General features: G+C 35.3%; 2 protein-coding genes across 2 annotated transcripts in view; both read right to left on the bottom strand.

Annotated features, from left to right (window-relative positions):
- adcy7 (adenylate cyclase 7) overlaps positions 1-3,919 on the bottom strand; it is a 59,986-nt gene extending 56,067 nt beyond the window's left edge. Inside the window, exon 1 of the mRNA XM_073837028.1 lies at positions 3,775-3,919. The gene's annotated coding sequence lies outside the window, so the exon portion shown is untranslated. The remainder of the gene's footprint in view (positions 1-3,774) is intronic.
- Positions 3,920-6,224: 2,305 nt separating this feature from the next.
- tent4b (terminal nucleotidyltransferase 4B) overlaps positions 6,225-16,706 on the bottom strand; it is a 43,217-nt gene continuing 32,735 nt past the window's right edge. Inside the window, exons 9-12 of the mRNA XM_073836059.1 lie at positions 14,346-14,455; positions 14,074-14,267; positions 10,732-10,881; positions 6,225-9,245 (exon numbers count right to left, since the gene is read on the bottom strand). Coding sequence (XP_073692160.1) covers positions 9,105-9,245; positions 10,732-10,881; positions 14,074-14,267; positions 14,346-14,455 — 595 coding nt within the window. The 3' untranslated portion in view covers positions 6,225-9,104. The remainder of the gene's footprint in view (positions 9,246-10,731; positions 10,882-14,073; positions 14,268-14,345; positions 14,456-16,706) is intronic.

Raw genomic sequence — 16,706 nt, 5'->3', positions numbered from 1 at the left:
AAGCTGAATGTTTAGGATTACTCCAGTCACATGATCCTTTAGAAATCATTTAACATTCTGATTTACTGCTCAAAAAATATATTTTTTTATTATTATGTTAAAAATAGAATAGAGTAGAATTCTTTTCAGGTTTATCTGATAAATAGAAAGTTCAGAAGAACAGCATTTGTAACATTACAAATGTCTTTCTCATCACTTTTGATCAAAGTATTAATTTCTATAATTTATTCCCTAAAAGAAAAAAAATTATACTGACTCCAAGCTTTTGAATGGTGTAGTCTATAATGAATTTTTGGATCTTTCCATTCAAAGAATCCTGAAAAAAGAACTCCACTGTAGGGCTGGGCGATTAATCGAAAAGTAATCGAAATCGACATTCAGAACCTATAATCGATCAAATTTTTCAAGGACGATTATTTCGATTACTTTCCCTTTAAAAACACCGAGGCGCCAGAGTTCACAGAGGGGGGCGCGGGAGCTGATATGCTTAGAGGTAGAGACCTGTCCGTGACAGATTTTTCAGTCAGCACGGAATATCTCGTCCCACTCCGTGAGATTCATATTTTGTCCCTCTCCCGCCCGCAAAAGCCTGCATTGAAGTTACCTATACATATTTTTTGAGTACATTGATCTTATTCTTGACAGAAAAGCAAGCATGCTGTGTGCATGCATGGCAGAATGCGAGCAAACAATGCTCCCTGCCTATCTCAGTTCATCGCGATCTCATACAACTCTTATAACACAATGAAAATATGCACAATGATTATTTAACAGTGTCTACACTTCGTGTGTTGCAATGAGTGGATTCGTGCGCACGCAATATTAAGCAGTGCGCAAGAACTTTCGGTGAGTGGATTCTTGCATTCCAGAAACTTCCTATTCTTGCACCTGTTAATCATTTTGAAGTTATATTAGTTGTTCGTGTTGCTTTTTTGTAATAGATGAATAACAATTTGTATGTTTTTAGATATTTTATGTTTATATATTTCTATTTTCCGGGAGTCCCTCCAATCATTTTATTCTCCCGCATCCCGCACACACACAAGTTTCTACCCACTCGCGCATCAAGTTTTGTCCCGCGCCGTACTCTGTTTCTGTGCAGGTCTCTACTTTGAGGTCAAATAAAGATGTATAAAATGTTTTACTAATAATTTTATATAAAAATGTTTTTAAATCATATGCTTACAATGCCAATATAGGGCAATTATTTTTATTTTTTTAAATTAAACAAGTGTAATTGACAGTACTCTGACGATCCGGCGTTTCAATCTACAAATCACCAACGTTTACCATGGTTTTACTGTAGTAACACTGACAGTAACCATGGCATGGCAGAAAAGTAAAATATTCATATAGAATTTTATTATATTAATAATGTGCTAAATATATTAAAGGAGTAATGGAATATAATTACAATATATATATTTTTTTTGTTAGTCATTACAGTTGTTTGTTGTACATTTGTAATTATACTGAATGTCTTCAGGATGCTGTTTTTCATTACAAATTCTTTACCGTGGTAGTGGTAATCTACAAATGTATGCAAATGTATGAAAGATGAAGCTGTTATTTTTACAGATACTTACAGAAACAGAAGCTGTCAACTCTGCTACTGTCAAATGTGCATTTCTAAAATCTAAAACTTGTGATATATATACATACATACATACAAGAGTAATTTTATTAAGAAGAGATACTGCTTATTTTCATTGAAACATTGAAAATAATTTATTTTGTTTCCAAAAGTGCAAGTTATTTATTTTCACTAATTTAAGAAAAATTTGACTGTTCGTTTTAAGCAATGTGTGCTTTAATTTCAGTTGTTCAACACTGATGTTCAATAAATAATCGTAGATAGTGTGTGTTTCCTTCAGTTATTTTAAAATCAAGTAATGCACCCTTCATTCAAAAATCTCTCACTTGAAATATGTGAGCATATTTACTGTACAAAACTTGTCAGTGAACTATGAGGGCAAAAAAAATATATATATATATATTATATAAATATAATTAAATATAATTTTATTAATAAATAAAATAATCGTTCATTAATCGTAATCGAGTTAAAATGTTCAATTAATCGAGATTTTGATTTTAGGCCAAATCGCCCAGCCCTACTCCACTGTTTTAAATATTGCTAATAATAATAATAATAATAAATGTTAAGAAAGCAGTTTTTAGTTATTAGTTTTTTAATATTTCAAATTTTACTGTTTTTTACCGTACTTTGGATCAAATAAATGCAGGCTTGGTGAGCAGAAGAAAAAACATTAAAGATCTTACTGTTCAAAAACGTTTAAAGTGTATACACTTCTTTTAAACTACAGAAAACACTAATATTTATTTTTATACTTGGATATTTGATTTATTTTTACACTTATTTGCAGCAATTTACAGAAAATTAGAGACGATGGTTCTTCTTCAGTCATGTAATAGGTTCCCACCCATTATGACCATGACTTTTCCAGTCATTTATGTCAAGGTTTTTTTTTTAAACAAGTCTTAAAAGATTGCTGAAGCGGATCACCACAAATGTACAAACGTTTCCAAAATTAAATAAATAAGTAAATATTTGCACACATGAAGGATTCGCTTTTTAAATTTAAGTCCAGAGCATAACCACAAACATTAAGATTCACACTATCATATTTCCAGGCAAAACAAATATTATAATTTCATGATTTTCCACGTCTTTGATGACTAAGGGAAACCTGTGAAATCAAATACAACGACATTACAAAACAAAGCACCCCGTTGTCCAGCAGACATCAGTCAAACCATTTTAACCAGTAAGCATTTCTTGGAGAACAGGGTAACTTTGCAACATCAGCATGTGAAAGACAGCAGCAATGGTAAAGAGACATCTAATAGTGTTTTCACACACACACACACACACACACACAAAGTCACAGATCTGGATGTTGCTTCATTGAGCTTCCACAGTTCTCATTCATCTCTGGTATTTACCTACTGGTAAAATGTTACACTGAATTTATTAATTTCTAATCTGTTTTCTTAATCCACATGAGTTTAATTGTTTGCCTTGAGGGCATCTGTTTCACCCCTGTCCTTCTCCTCTGTTCACTTTCAGATGGTAAACCCCGTGGTTTTGTTTGCTCACAGTACACTTGCATACGATACGCTTCCAGTGCACTCAGATTCATGCACACTCACATATTCAGTTCCTGTACAGAAACCATTTATGTTCAGAAGCAAACCAGTTACTTCCACAATTTAGCAGACACTGCCTGAAAATTGCGGTGTCAGTTGTATTGATTGTCTTTGAATATCAGGGTAACTGAACACCATACTATCTGTTTTCAGAAAGATTTTGGACCCAAATGACACCTCAGTAACGCGACCACTAGTTTCGCAGGACAGGGCAAAATGAAGATGTGTTTGAGCTAAATCTGATACAGAAACATTTTATGTCTATTTCAGGGCATTTCCAACTCTTTCTATAAGACCGGACCACAATCCTTCCTCATGTATTCAGAAATAGTATACAAGAATAATACAGATCTTCAGTCAGGAATGTTTACTCATTCTCTCTGTGCCGAACTGATGCGCTAAAGACACGAAAGCGCCCTGTAGAGATGAACCCAAGCAAACTAGAAAAAGAACTCGTTTAACCGAAAATGTAAATAAGTCACTTAATATAACAATCTAAAACGAATGAACAAAGAACATCTCTGTTCGCTCAGTTTCCCTCGAGAGTCCAGGTAACTGAACTCTACAGGTATTAAATCCGCTGAAGTGAGAAACTTCACTCACCTGGCCGCTGTCGTCGCGTACTGAACCGTTGTTTACTGCAGAAGCCCACAGCGGTGAGATACATTTGATTTTGGCCCCTCAGTTCCGTGTTTGACTGTGTGAAATCTTGTCTAACTGTCTCTCTCTCGCTGAGGCTCCAGCTCAGGCGGCTCGATCACAAACTGTGCACGCGCTACGGAAACTACCGCGCGGATCACGTCTGCTTTGCGCGCGCCTCCCCGCGTGCAGTAAAAACAAGACTGCAAGGGATGTACTATTTCTGTGAGGTATGGACTGTGAGAATACTGTGAATGTCTTCTTAAATGTATTTATTTTTCCCTGTGAAACAAAAGTTGAATGCGTCCAGAAAGTTATCATAGTTTTAGTGACAATGACATCAATTATAAACAAAACATGAAAAATGTCCAGTGTCCATGTTTTTATGTTATTAGATTTTTAACAAAAATTAAATGGGGTGAAATGTCCCCATGGGTGGGGTAAAATGCCCCCCGTCTGAAAAAACAAATTGCTTTATACATTTACAGCAAAATCAGGAAGCTTTATAATGAACAATTATGATTTACAAAATTATAATGACTTATTCGTGACCCTGCACCACAAAACCAGTCATGGTTTGTAGCATGGGTATATTTGTAGCGATTACCAAAAATATATTGTATGGGTCAAAATGATCATTTTTTATTAATATTAATATAAAAGGATATTAAGTAAAGATCATGTTCCATGAAGATATTTTGTAAATTTCCTATCATAAATATATCAAAACTTCATTTTTGATTAGTAATATGCATTGCTAAGAACTGCATTTTCTTAATATTTAGATTTTTTTGCACCCTCAGATTCCAGATTCTCAAATAGTTGGATCTCTTTTGACTTGTTACTATACTATTGTTACTTTACTATACTAACTTGAAGTTTATTAAATATAAAATACTAATATTTTGATCTAACCAACTGGTTAGAATACATCTGATAGAAAAGCAAAGGATTTGATGTTTATACCAGAGTAACTAGTAATTAAGCCATGTCTCCTGGGGGCATTCTAGTGAATGTCCAAACAATACAAACATATTTAAGGACTGTATTTTTTTCCTGTGAAACTAAAGTTGAATGTGCCTGGAATAGTTATCATAGTTTTAGTTTCAAGTATGAAAAATGTCAGTTTTCAAGTTATTAGATTTTTAACAAAAATGTAATTAGTACCAAAAGGGCGTTTTGCCCCAAAGGTGAGGTAAAATGCCCCCATGGGGGGTCTGTCAAAGCGATTTGCTTTATACATTTACTGCAAAATCAGAGTATGGGCAGTTTTAGCTTATCATTTAAAAAATAATAATCAATAATTATGAATTACAAAATTATTGCTTATTTGAAAAATATTGTTACCTGATGCTAATTTTTAAATATAAAACCCAAATATTTTTATTCAACCAACTAGTTAAAATACATCTGATGGAAAAACAAAGGATTTAATGTTCAGAACAGAGTAACTAGGCATTTTACCCCCAGACTAGGTTTGAAGAAAAAAAATCTAATTTTTGAAGGTATCAACTATGAGAATTGGTGATTGCATTCTGTAAATGTCTTAAAAAATATATATTTTTTGACCATGTCCATTCAATACAAACATACTCAAGGACTGTGTATTTTTTCCTGTGAAACAAAAATTTAATGTAGTAAAGTTATCATAGTTTTAGTTTCAAGTATAAAAAATGTCCAAAGTTTTCATGTTATTAGATTTTTTACAAAAAAAAATGTAATTAGTATCAAAGGTTTGCTTTATTTACAGCAAAATCAAAGTACAGGCGGTTTTAGCTTAAAATTAAAACAAATATAATCAATAATTATGAGTTACAGCTCATTTGGAAAATAAATACATATAAAAAAATGCAGACTAGGTTTGAAAAAAAAAAGAAATTATGTCATTCTAAAAATATTATGAATTTTTTTCTTAACATGTACTCCCTATCTACAAGCTTTACTATTTTTTACCTTTTTCATCAACGCAAATGTAAGCCTATGGGCGAGACTTCCGGTTCATTAGCCACTATAGGGAAATAGTGAGAAGAAAAACATGCAGTAAACGCTAAAACTGTTTGCACTACAAACCAGTGTGTTCATAATTAAGATAATACATTAAATTAATATGGTAAGACACACCAATTTGCAATATCAAGCAGCAAAATGAGCTGTTTTGTAGGGCTAAAAACAGCTGGGCGCAGATGGGACCGGAAGCCAAACCCATAAAATGTACAAATGTCTATGTCCATTCTTGTCCAAAACAACAAGCTTTTAAATTCCTACTGCTGTGAAATCTATTTTCTCTCAGGTACATCTACAACTAGTGTAAGCTTCATGGTGAATACTTCTACAATACAATGTAGTATATAGTGTCTATAAGGCATCTGCAAGAAAAATAAATGTAAACTGTACATATAACACAGCTACACTGCTGTTTTTAAAGTGCATTTTATTATTGTAGAATACAGATCTTCCTTATGATTGAGTCCAAAATTGAGCTTTATTCCCTTTTCATTCTCACAAAAATATACAAAACATATTGATGTCTTAATAGTAGCCTATAAGAGCTAATAATATGAGTGACACAGCCTCAAAACAATGACTCAAAACAATTTGTTTTCAAAATAAAGATCAACCATGAAATATTATATAAAAAATAATAAAATATATAATCGTTTACGCATATTCAATATTCGCTTATTTTTGGGATTACCAGTTTTTAACATAGATGTGACTATTGAGAAGTCAATAGAAACATTGTGAAAGCTGCAGTTCTGTGCTTTGTGCATATCAGTGAACCAGCTGCAATAGCCTACACTTCACAGACAGGCACTACAAAGTAGGAAATATACAAAAAGTAGAATTAAACAGTATCTCTGCCTCTTTTTTTTTTTTTTTGGATTATTTGGTGACTGATTTTGGAAAGTGTGATATGACTGCTCAAGCAGCAACAATTGTTCCCAAACCACTGCCGTATTATCTTCATATATATACAAATAAATCACAGATCATATAAATAGCAAAGTATTATATTGGCATGCCAAAGACAATAGAGATGAGGGTAAGATAAATGTCCGAGTCTGGTAGGCAAACGATAAGCATCATTTGCTCAGTTCTTTGTTTTCCACAGTCAAAGAACACAATTAGAAGCGGGATTTGAACAGAACTAAGATTATCAATGCTTTCAGTGTCATGTTAAACCTGGTGCAGTAATTTGTGACACTTCAGATGCAAAAAATGCAGCTACAATCTAATACATTTTTTTTTCAAAATTCCTCTTAAGGTAACAGTATTTTCAATTTGTGCGTAAAGTAAATTTGCAAAAAACAGAACTGTCTTTAACAAAGCGTATCTGGGTCTTGGAGAGAGACCATAATATCAGTTTTACTTATATTGTGTATTAAGTTTTGTTCTGCTGTATCGGCTGACTATAATATAGTATTAATTCGCTTGGCTTAATCAGTGGCGTTTATCTAAACGCCCAATACCAAGACATTAAACGGTATCACAAATTGTCCAAACAACATTTAGTACACTTAACATTAGGACAGTACAAAATGTATAGCAACTTTTCCAAACAAACAAGAGAAAGTTTATAGAATAGTAAATGTACCAGCTTGAAGTTTGAAAGTTGTGCTGTAATTTTTATTGCATGGATGATCATGGATACATGTGAAGTAAACCTGTCTGGAGCACTGGCTGTGGCACTAATGATCTTTCAATTTGTTCTATCTCTGCGTCTCTCTCAACTCTATTTCAGTGGCATCCGTTGTTTCAAGACATACTACTGGCTTTTAACATCATATACACTCAACACAAGTGGAGTAACTAATATTACCTCCTCATCAAAAGCCATCATCTCTTAAACTTACACCAGAGAACTGTGAAAACTATTATGCAAATCTAAAAAAAAAAAAAAAGGTGACAGGGGAATTACAGTGCATGAAATAACCTTAGGTTACACCACCACCTACTGTTTATCTGAAGAATTGCAATATTAATTTAGAGAGAACAGGCGTTCTTTCTCAATACATCGAAATCCAGTGGAATGGAGAAAAATAAAAAGTCACACAAAAATAACCTCATCTTCCTTAGTAGACCAGCCACAAATTAAAAAGTTTAAACCATCTTTTCTATATCTGTTAAAATGTACTTTCAGAAATAAACTTGGTCACTCAATTGTTATCGAAAAAAGGGTAGTTGACATTCAGAGGAAAAAAATAAAATATATATATAGCACACTACAGGACAAGCCATTCTCTCTGTCGTAAGACAGAACACAAAAATGTCTGGCCCCTGCTGCCAGCATGTTTATCTTTGATAAAAATAAATACATTAACAAATACAACTTATTTGTGATGGGCAGATCATTCAGAGAAGCAGACTGAAAACCACAGCTGTAGTGTTCTTCAAATTTCCAGGTCAGTACACATTACTCCTCTTGCTGACAAACCGCTCACACACAAACACACACATGCACACGGTGTACACCAAGTTGTGTGTGTTTTGGGGATATGTAGTCAACTACTAACAGCTCTCTCACACTGCCTAACCACATCATTACACAAACAATAGAACAGCAGAAGAGGCTGATGATAAGTGTTGGCAATCGAACCCAAACCCGTACAGCGAGCTGTGAGGAGCTGTTTCCGGTTAATGTGTGTACATCTATAGCATGGCAAAATTTGAACAATACTATAAAAGTATTATGAAACCATTTCCATGTTGGACACTATTTTTGGGGGTATTTTGTGTTTTGTTTGTTTTTTTGTGTTTTTTTCTTTTTGTATCATTTTTTTTTCTTGTACAAATATTTGTATAATCTGCGTACATGACAAAAAAAAGAACCACTCTTCAAAAAAAGAAAAAAAAAACATGCATAATTTTTGTACTAATTACATTTTCATGTTTTTTTTAGACATTTAAAAATCTTTGCACTTTCAATATAACTTTTTTTTTGTCATTTGAATCCTTTTTTCATTTCAGTTGTCCTCAGTGAGGCAAAAGTCCAGGGCTTCAAGGTATTGCTCAAGTAGAATTCTCTCTCCTACATTCTCTGGTCCTCCACATCTCCAGTAGAGCAGTGCAGCTCCCGTATGGGCAGTGAGCAAAAGCTGTGCAGAAGCCAGTGGAGATCAGGCCTAAACTCTCCCACATGATTAATTATTCTTTTTTTTTTCCTTTTCCTTTTCCAGCTACAAAGTCACACGCATCCCTTAAACAGTGGGACAGGAGAGATAAATGATACCCACAGCACCCTTCTGTGGTCAGAGACGTTAAGCGCAGGTGTGAGTCTGCAAGAACAGCTCCCCCTATCTACACAGGTCCTCATGCGCTACCTCACGCTGAGGTTTCCTCTTCTTCATGTTGGATTTTTGGGACTTGCTGTTTTGCTGGATCTTGTTGGGGTTGTTGTGCTGCCCTTGAGCACTTTTGTTGGCAAGCTGTCGACTCTGAATAAAAGAAAAGAAAGAAACATCAAAGATGACTTTTATATTAAGGTAAACTCTAACAATAAAACTCCAATGCCACATGTTACATTGTTAACATTAGAACATTTTTCAAGCATCATTGTCATGAATTACTAACCCTCATGTTGTTCCAAACCCGTAAGGTTTTCGTTCATCTTTGGAACACAAATTAAGATATTTTTGATGAAATCTGAGAGCTTTCAGACCCTGCATAGACAGCAACTGATACATTTAAGGTCCGGAAAGATAGTAAGGACATCATTAAAATCCATGTGACATTAGTGGTTCAACCGTAATTTTATGGAGCTGCGAGAACACTTTTTGTGCACAAACAAAAGAAAATAAACAAATATATTTAACAATTTCTTCTCTTCTGTGTCAGTCTTTTAAGCCCCGGTCACACTAGACTTTGAGCATGCGAAATTCCTTCGGATGCTGCTGCAACGGTCGTGATATGACGTCATGCTATGCAGCTTCTTTTTAAAAAGTTAAATTCAGCACATGACACTAATAATACATTTAAATGTAAAAAACATACAATCTATTACACTTTACCACAGTGCTGCAGTTTTAAATGTTTAAATTTAAGGTTCTTATCATTCAGCTAGAGGTCATGCTGTGACGTATCGATCTCCTGTTGGTCACACAGAGTCATGTGATGCGAATTCGTTGGTCAGAATTCACCAAGCTTGAACTTTCAGACGCAGCGAAATGCGAAAATATTTTGCACAGGCTTGCGTTTCCAGTCTAACGCATTCGCATGCGTATGAATGGAAGTCAATGGAACGAAAAGTGCAGTGTGACCGCACCTTTACTCGTATACACGAGAGTACCACGACGCTCTTGTGAACGAGCGTCAAGACTGACACAGAAGAGAAAAAATGTTGAATACAAGTCGTTATGTGTTTTCTTTGTGCACAAAAAGTATTCTCATAGCTTCATAAAACCATGGTTGAACCACTGATGTCACATGGACTATTTTAACAATGTCTTTACTTCCTTTCTGGGCCTTGAACATGACAGTTGCGTCGCTGTCTACACAGGGATTTCATCAAAAATATCTTAATTTGTGTTCCAAAGATAAACAAAGGTCTTACGGGTCTGGAAAGACATGAGGGTGAGTAATTAATGACATTTCTGGGTGAACTATCTCTTTAAAATACATAGTCATGGTACACAATGCAAGGTTTATTAGAAAGCTGGATTAGGCTAAAGCAGAGGAGAAAAAAAGTAACTTGGAAATACAACTTAAAATGTTACAAATGTATTAGTGGACAGTGACATTAAACAAGTACTGTGGAATAATTCATGATACCTTGAATTTGTTAACCAATACCAAATCAATTTGTCAACCAATGCTAACTAATTCAATGTTATAGTAAAGTGTTACCAGTGAATGTATTGCTGAGATACTGTTCCAATGTTTCAAACATAAATGGAATCGTAGTCACTTCCATCAGGTTCTTACCTTATTGCCCTTATTAGTGGGAGTGGGCACTGTTGCTGAATGATTTTGTGACCTGTGATTGGACAGATTCCTTCCTGTATTCTCACTGTATGAGTTAGAGCCACGGCCACCCAAAGCTTTGGAAGTTTTATAGGGCGTTCCATCAGAGTCCTGCAGAAAGCCAGGCAAAAAATACATGCTTTTACAAAAATATATTTGGTTTTAAGCTAAAACAGCATTTAATGTTATTTTAGGGTCAATGGAAAAAATCATTTTAAAAATAGTTGAATATAAATAAAATGATTGTTATTTAAACAGAAGAAAAGAAACGAGGAAAACATTCCAGGATTTTTCTCCATATACTGGACTTAAATGGTGGTTGAAGATCCAAACTGCAGCTTCAATACAGCTTCAAAGAGCTCTACACAATCCCAGCCGAGGAATAAGGGTCTTACCTAGCAAAACGATCTGAAAAAAGTTTATATACTTGTTAACCACAAATGCTCATCTTGCACTAGCTCTGCAATGCACATGCACTTCTTCACGCATTACTTAAAGGAACACTCCACTTTTTTTGGAAATAGGCTCATTCTCCAACTCCCCCCGAGTTAATAAGTTGATTTTTACCGTTTTGAAATCCATTCAGCCGTTCTCCTGTTCTGGCGATATCACTTTTAGCATAGCTTAGCATAAATCATTGAATCCTATTAGACCAGTAGCATCGCGTTCAAAAATGACCAACGAGTTTCGATATTTGTCCTATTTAAAACTTGACTCTTCTGCAGTTATATCGTGTACTAAGACCAGCGGAAATGTAAAGCTGCGGTTTTCTAGGCCGATAAGATTAGGAACTACACTCCCATTTTGGCGTAATAGTCAAGGAAGTTTGCTGCCGTAACATGACCGAAGCAGGCGCAGTAATATCACAAAGCGCCTGAAATTAGATCCCAGCTAGGTAACTTCCAATGTGACCGGTGCTAAGTTTGTGTAATTCCGGTTGTTGCAGCTGTCAGAGTTGCAGCTGGTAAATTGTTAGTGGCTGGATTTACCTGTGTGCGATTAGCTATGGTTATGTGCATTGTAAGGGGCTGTGATAGTAAGTCGAAGACGTACTCTACTACCATGTTTCATAGAATTCCCACGAAAAAAAAAAGCAATTCCGACTAATGAATCAATGGCTGGCTGCTCTGAACATGGATCTCAAAACACCGTTAGCAACGATCAAGAAATGGCGTGTTTGCTCCGAGGATTTTGAACCAGATGACTATTTGGATAGTTTTACCGGTACTACAGCACGGCGTCTAAAGGACACGGCGATCCCAACAATCTTCAAACTAACGTTACAGACAGGACAACGAGGAGCATCGCCCACGGCTGTAAGTGAAACATGATATTGTTGGCTAACGTTACCTGTGAAATGCAACCCCTGAAGAGTAGTTTTGGGCGAACAGTTGGCCTAGTATTTGCTATGACCAAATTCCATGTATGATTGCAAAAGAAAGTTATTGCGAACAGTCGGTGGTGTTTAAAGTCAGTTTTGACTAAAAGTGTACATCATGAATATAAGCCTGAAAATGCAAACTGACAGTATGCATTTAAAATCTTTATATTATATATTGTAGTGGTTGCAGGAATAACTTACTCTTGCGACAGCTGGCCATTAAGTCCACTCGGCGTGTGACGTTTTTTCTAGTTTATTTGATCAAACCGGAAAAAAAGTCTACTACTGCAGGATGCAGCATTGCATCCAAGTCCTCGGATGTTGCGACATGCAACTTCCTCATCAGGTAGATCCACCCTTGCCATCGATGGCAATACCTGGTCCCACTCGCGACAACACAGGCACTCACTTTCAGTTGGCATGGGTTGGCAAGCCCCACCAGCTCGAATCTGCTCTCCTCATCCCTTCTGTCCCAGGCAGTTCAGACACACTTTCTTGTCTTTCGCGTACCAAAACCTTAGCTTCAGTGAATTCTGGTTCAAATTGATACGGTTCAGGATCTGCACCAAAGTAAATATCTTCTAAATCGTCTCTCAAAAATGTCTCCATGGCGAGGAACGCTGCCTATGCTGCATGCACGTTGGATATGTTGACGGAAGTAAACATTTGCACATGTGCTGTGTGGTATTACTGCGCCTGCTTCGGTCATGTTACGGCAGCAAACTTCCTTGACTATTACGCCGGAATGGGAGTGTAGTTCCTAATCTTATCGGCCTAGAAAACCGCAGCTTTACATTTCCGCTGGTCTTAGTACACGATATAACTGCAGAAGAGTCAAGTTTTAAATAGGACAAATATCGAAACTCGTTGGTCATTTTTGAACGCGATGCTACTGGTCTAATAGGATTCAATGATTTATGCTAAGCTATGCTAAAAGTGATGTCGCCAGAACAGGAGAACGGCTGAATGGATTTCAAAACGGTAAAAATCAACTTATTAACTCGGGGGGAGTTGGAGAATGAGCCTATTTCCAAAAAAAGTGGAGTGTTCCTTTAATCATATTGGAAAGGTCACACGTAGTTAGTTCTTGCACTGTATTTTATGTATAATCATTTTTATTCTTAACTGTTTTAGTTCATTTTAAATACATTTTTAAATCATTTTAAATGTTCTTAAATTCTTTGTTTTTATTGTTGTGATTATTATTACAGCACTTTGAATTACCATTGTGTATGAAATGTGCTATATAAATAAACTTGCCTTGCCTTTGTCTGTGTAATTTTGGTTCAAAAAGGTAGGGTAGGGCAAAAAAACTCCATCTCATGACCACCTCTAACTTAAAAATAATCTGACATTGTTGTTTTACCTTTTTTTGTAAAGGGCATTTGACTTTCTTTGCACATCCGTTTTGTAAACACTGGGTTGGTACTTTGGCCTACGTCATGCGTGACCTTTCCAACATGATTATGCAATGTGTGAAGTCGGGCTGGTGCAAGACAAGCATTTCTGGTGAAAAATTATATAAATTTTTATTGTTTTAAGAAAATTAACGATTGTTTGGCTACATAAGACCCTTGTTCCTTGGGCTGGGATCATGTAGAGCCCTTTAAAGCTGCACTGAAACTGCAATTTGGACCTTCAACCCATTGACCATCATTGATGTTCACTATATGGAGAAAAATCCTGGAGTGTTTTCCTCAAAATCTTTTACATATAGAAAGAAAATCTATAATAACATTTTAGGTGTGTTCAAAGAGGTGCTCAGTGGACTGAAACATTGCTTGTGCTTGTGATAATAAACTTTAATATCTAGCAAGTATTGATAGTGTGCCGGATTGCATCTTTTCATATGCGTCTTCAAAAAGAAAATGTAGATTTGCATGGATATATATATATATATATATATGGATATAAGAACTTACCGCATCACTTGAGCTAGAGGCAGTTGAAGATGGTGAAGACGATGATGGTGATGAAGGGGAAGAGGGGGAAGGAGAGGAGGAGTTTGATGACATTTTGCTCCGGGGAACAGTGGGAAGCATCGCACTATCTTCTGAAAAGTTATTATTACACTCGTCAAGCTTCTCAGACTCGACTAGCAGCGTGACATCATTTGCTATGGAGAAACAAAAAATGGATATTCAGCTTTCTAAAGTGAAAGATAGACCAAATGAGCTCAGGGATAATGTCTTACCATTACAGTTGAGCACCGGCTCATTGTTGCTCCTCTGGCCCCACTGCGCACTGATCCAGTCACGGTACTCTGCTACTTCCTGTGTGACGCGGATTATTCTACCTAGAATACTGTGGGGGAAAAGATAGCACCAATCATGAATCCTATCTTACGTAGATCCTAATTTTACTCACTATTTTTTTTTCATCTATGACTATTATTATTAGATTTCACAATGTTAATCTGTCAGTTTGCAGTTTTTTTGGCCAAAATTATTAGAACACTAGTATTTTCACTAGCTAAAAATGGATTTAAGTCTTAAATCTTTTGCTGTAGTGTGTCAGTAGGAAATATCGGTTTACATTTCCAAACATTCATTTTGCCATTAATTGTAATAATCCAGTGGGATTTTTGTTTGCACAAGGATTCTGACAACACAAAAATTTTGTGCAAACAAAAATCTCACTGGAATGTTACAATTAATGGCAAAATTAATGTTTGGAAATGTAAACTGCTATTTCCTACTGACACACTACAGCAAAAGATAGAAATAACTGACTTAAAACCTGGTGAAAATACTAGAGTTCTAATAATTTTGGCCACCACTGTATGTTTATGCAAATTACTATGTAGGGCTGGGCGATATGGCAAAAAAAATTATCACGATAATTTTTTTCATATCAGTCGATATCGATAATTATCACGATAAATGTCAAATCTTTATATCTATCAATTTTAAAGGCAGAGTTTTACTCCTGAATGAAAGAAAAACCAGACAGTTAATTATTATTTATGGTCTATTGTCAGAACATGACAAATACTTTCCAAACAATGATCCATTGAGGTAGAATACAGATTAGAATATTACTAGTAAAATCAACATCAATAGAATACAATATTATTAATATTAATAGAATATATAAAACGTTTTTATAAAAAAATAAGAACCGTGATATGATATGATACAACATTTGTAACATGGCTCTGACTGTAAAAGCAGAGTTAAAGTGATTTTTAAGTATATTTATCATTCAACAAAAATAAGAATAGAGAATCTTTTCAGCATGCCAATCCCTTTGTGCAGCTGATTTAACACATTTTGTAAAATGTTTTGGCTGTCTGACAATATAAATAATAAAAAATATATGGCTCAGGGCTCTTCGCTTACTTTCCTAACTTAAAAAATTCAGGAGCACAGTCAAAATTTTAGGAGCACATTCCAAACAATAATCAAAACTCTGATAAAAAATTAGCCTTCCTATTACGAGGTGATATTTGACTCATCAAAGTGATTTACAGGGGAATTTTGTTTTTTACCTTTGTTTTTAAAGATTTAAATAACTTAACAGATCTGCCAGCAGGTGGCGGCAAGACACTGATTTAATTACTGAATCATATCATTCTTTTGATTCGTTCGAACGGATGGTTCATTCGAGAATAAAGCGAGTGACTATCGTTATGAATGGGAAATTGAATCATTTTACTAGATTCGTTTAAAAACGCAAGTTCATTCATGAATGAAACACTGCTGTGTTTGAGTGGAGATGCGCGCAGTTGTGACTTGTTTCAGATTACCTTTGACGACGAAATAGAGCAAAATCAGGCATACTGTTGTAGTCAGACAATGTAAGTCACTTAATAATAACGTTGTTTATTTTAGCTGTGTTAGATCAATATCTCATTTACAAACTCACTTAAAAAAATTTAAAAGCTGTCACTCATCTTAGTTCGCGATATCACAAAGCTCTATTATAAACATCGACGCTCTCTTTACTGAACAATCAATCTCTTATTTACACTCTCTCTATACTTTATTTATGAAAGGATTGGTGAGATATGTCTGTGATACATTACTCAACATTGCAAAAACACGTAGAAACCTTTGAAGCTCCGCTGAGCGCAAACACAAATATGCTGATCGGATCAGTCTCACATGGTGCTCTAAATATTTTTTTTTTTACAGTCGCACGTACAAATTTTTAGTCGCAAATGCGAGTGAAATGGTCGCACTGTAGAGCCCTGTGGCTGTAAACTAAATACTGCGTGCGGCATCCGGAAGTGCAGGCAGCAAAATGCCTGCGCAGCGTTACGCATAGTGCGTAAACATTATCGAGTGCTTAACGAACTGTCATTATCGTGTCGCGATAATTATCGTTATCGAATTATCGCCCAGCCCTATAACTATGGGTGATTAGAATACTCCAAATACATTAACATTAGAACCAGTTTAAGAATTCACATGCATATACATGTGTTGTAAACTAAAATACAAATAATCCTTGTAAATACTAGTGAACAAGACTCATTATCTATGTTCAATAAAGCAATGCATATTGCCACTGACATTTCTTAAACCAAAAGAGCTTGAATACTACTGTCATA

The sequence above is a fragment of the Garra rufa genome, chromosome 3, assembly GCF_049309525.1.
Source record: "Garra rufa chromosome 3, GarRuf1.0, whole genome shotgun sequence".
Classification (NCBI taxonomy): domain Eukaryota; kingdom Metazoa; phylum Chordata; class Actinopteri; order Cypriniformes; family Cyprinidae; genus Garra; species Garra rufa.
The sequence above is the reverse complement of the archived record's forward strand: the minus strand, read 5'-3'. Positions and strand labels throughout refer to the sequence as shown.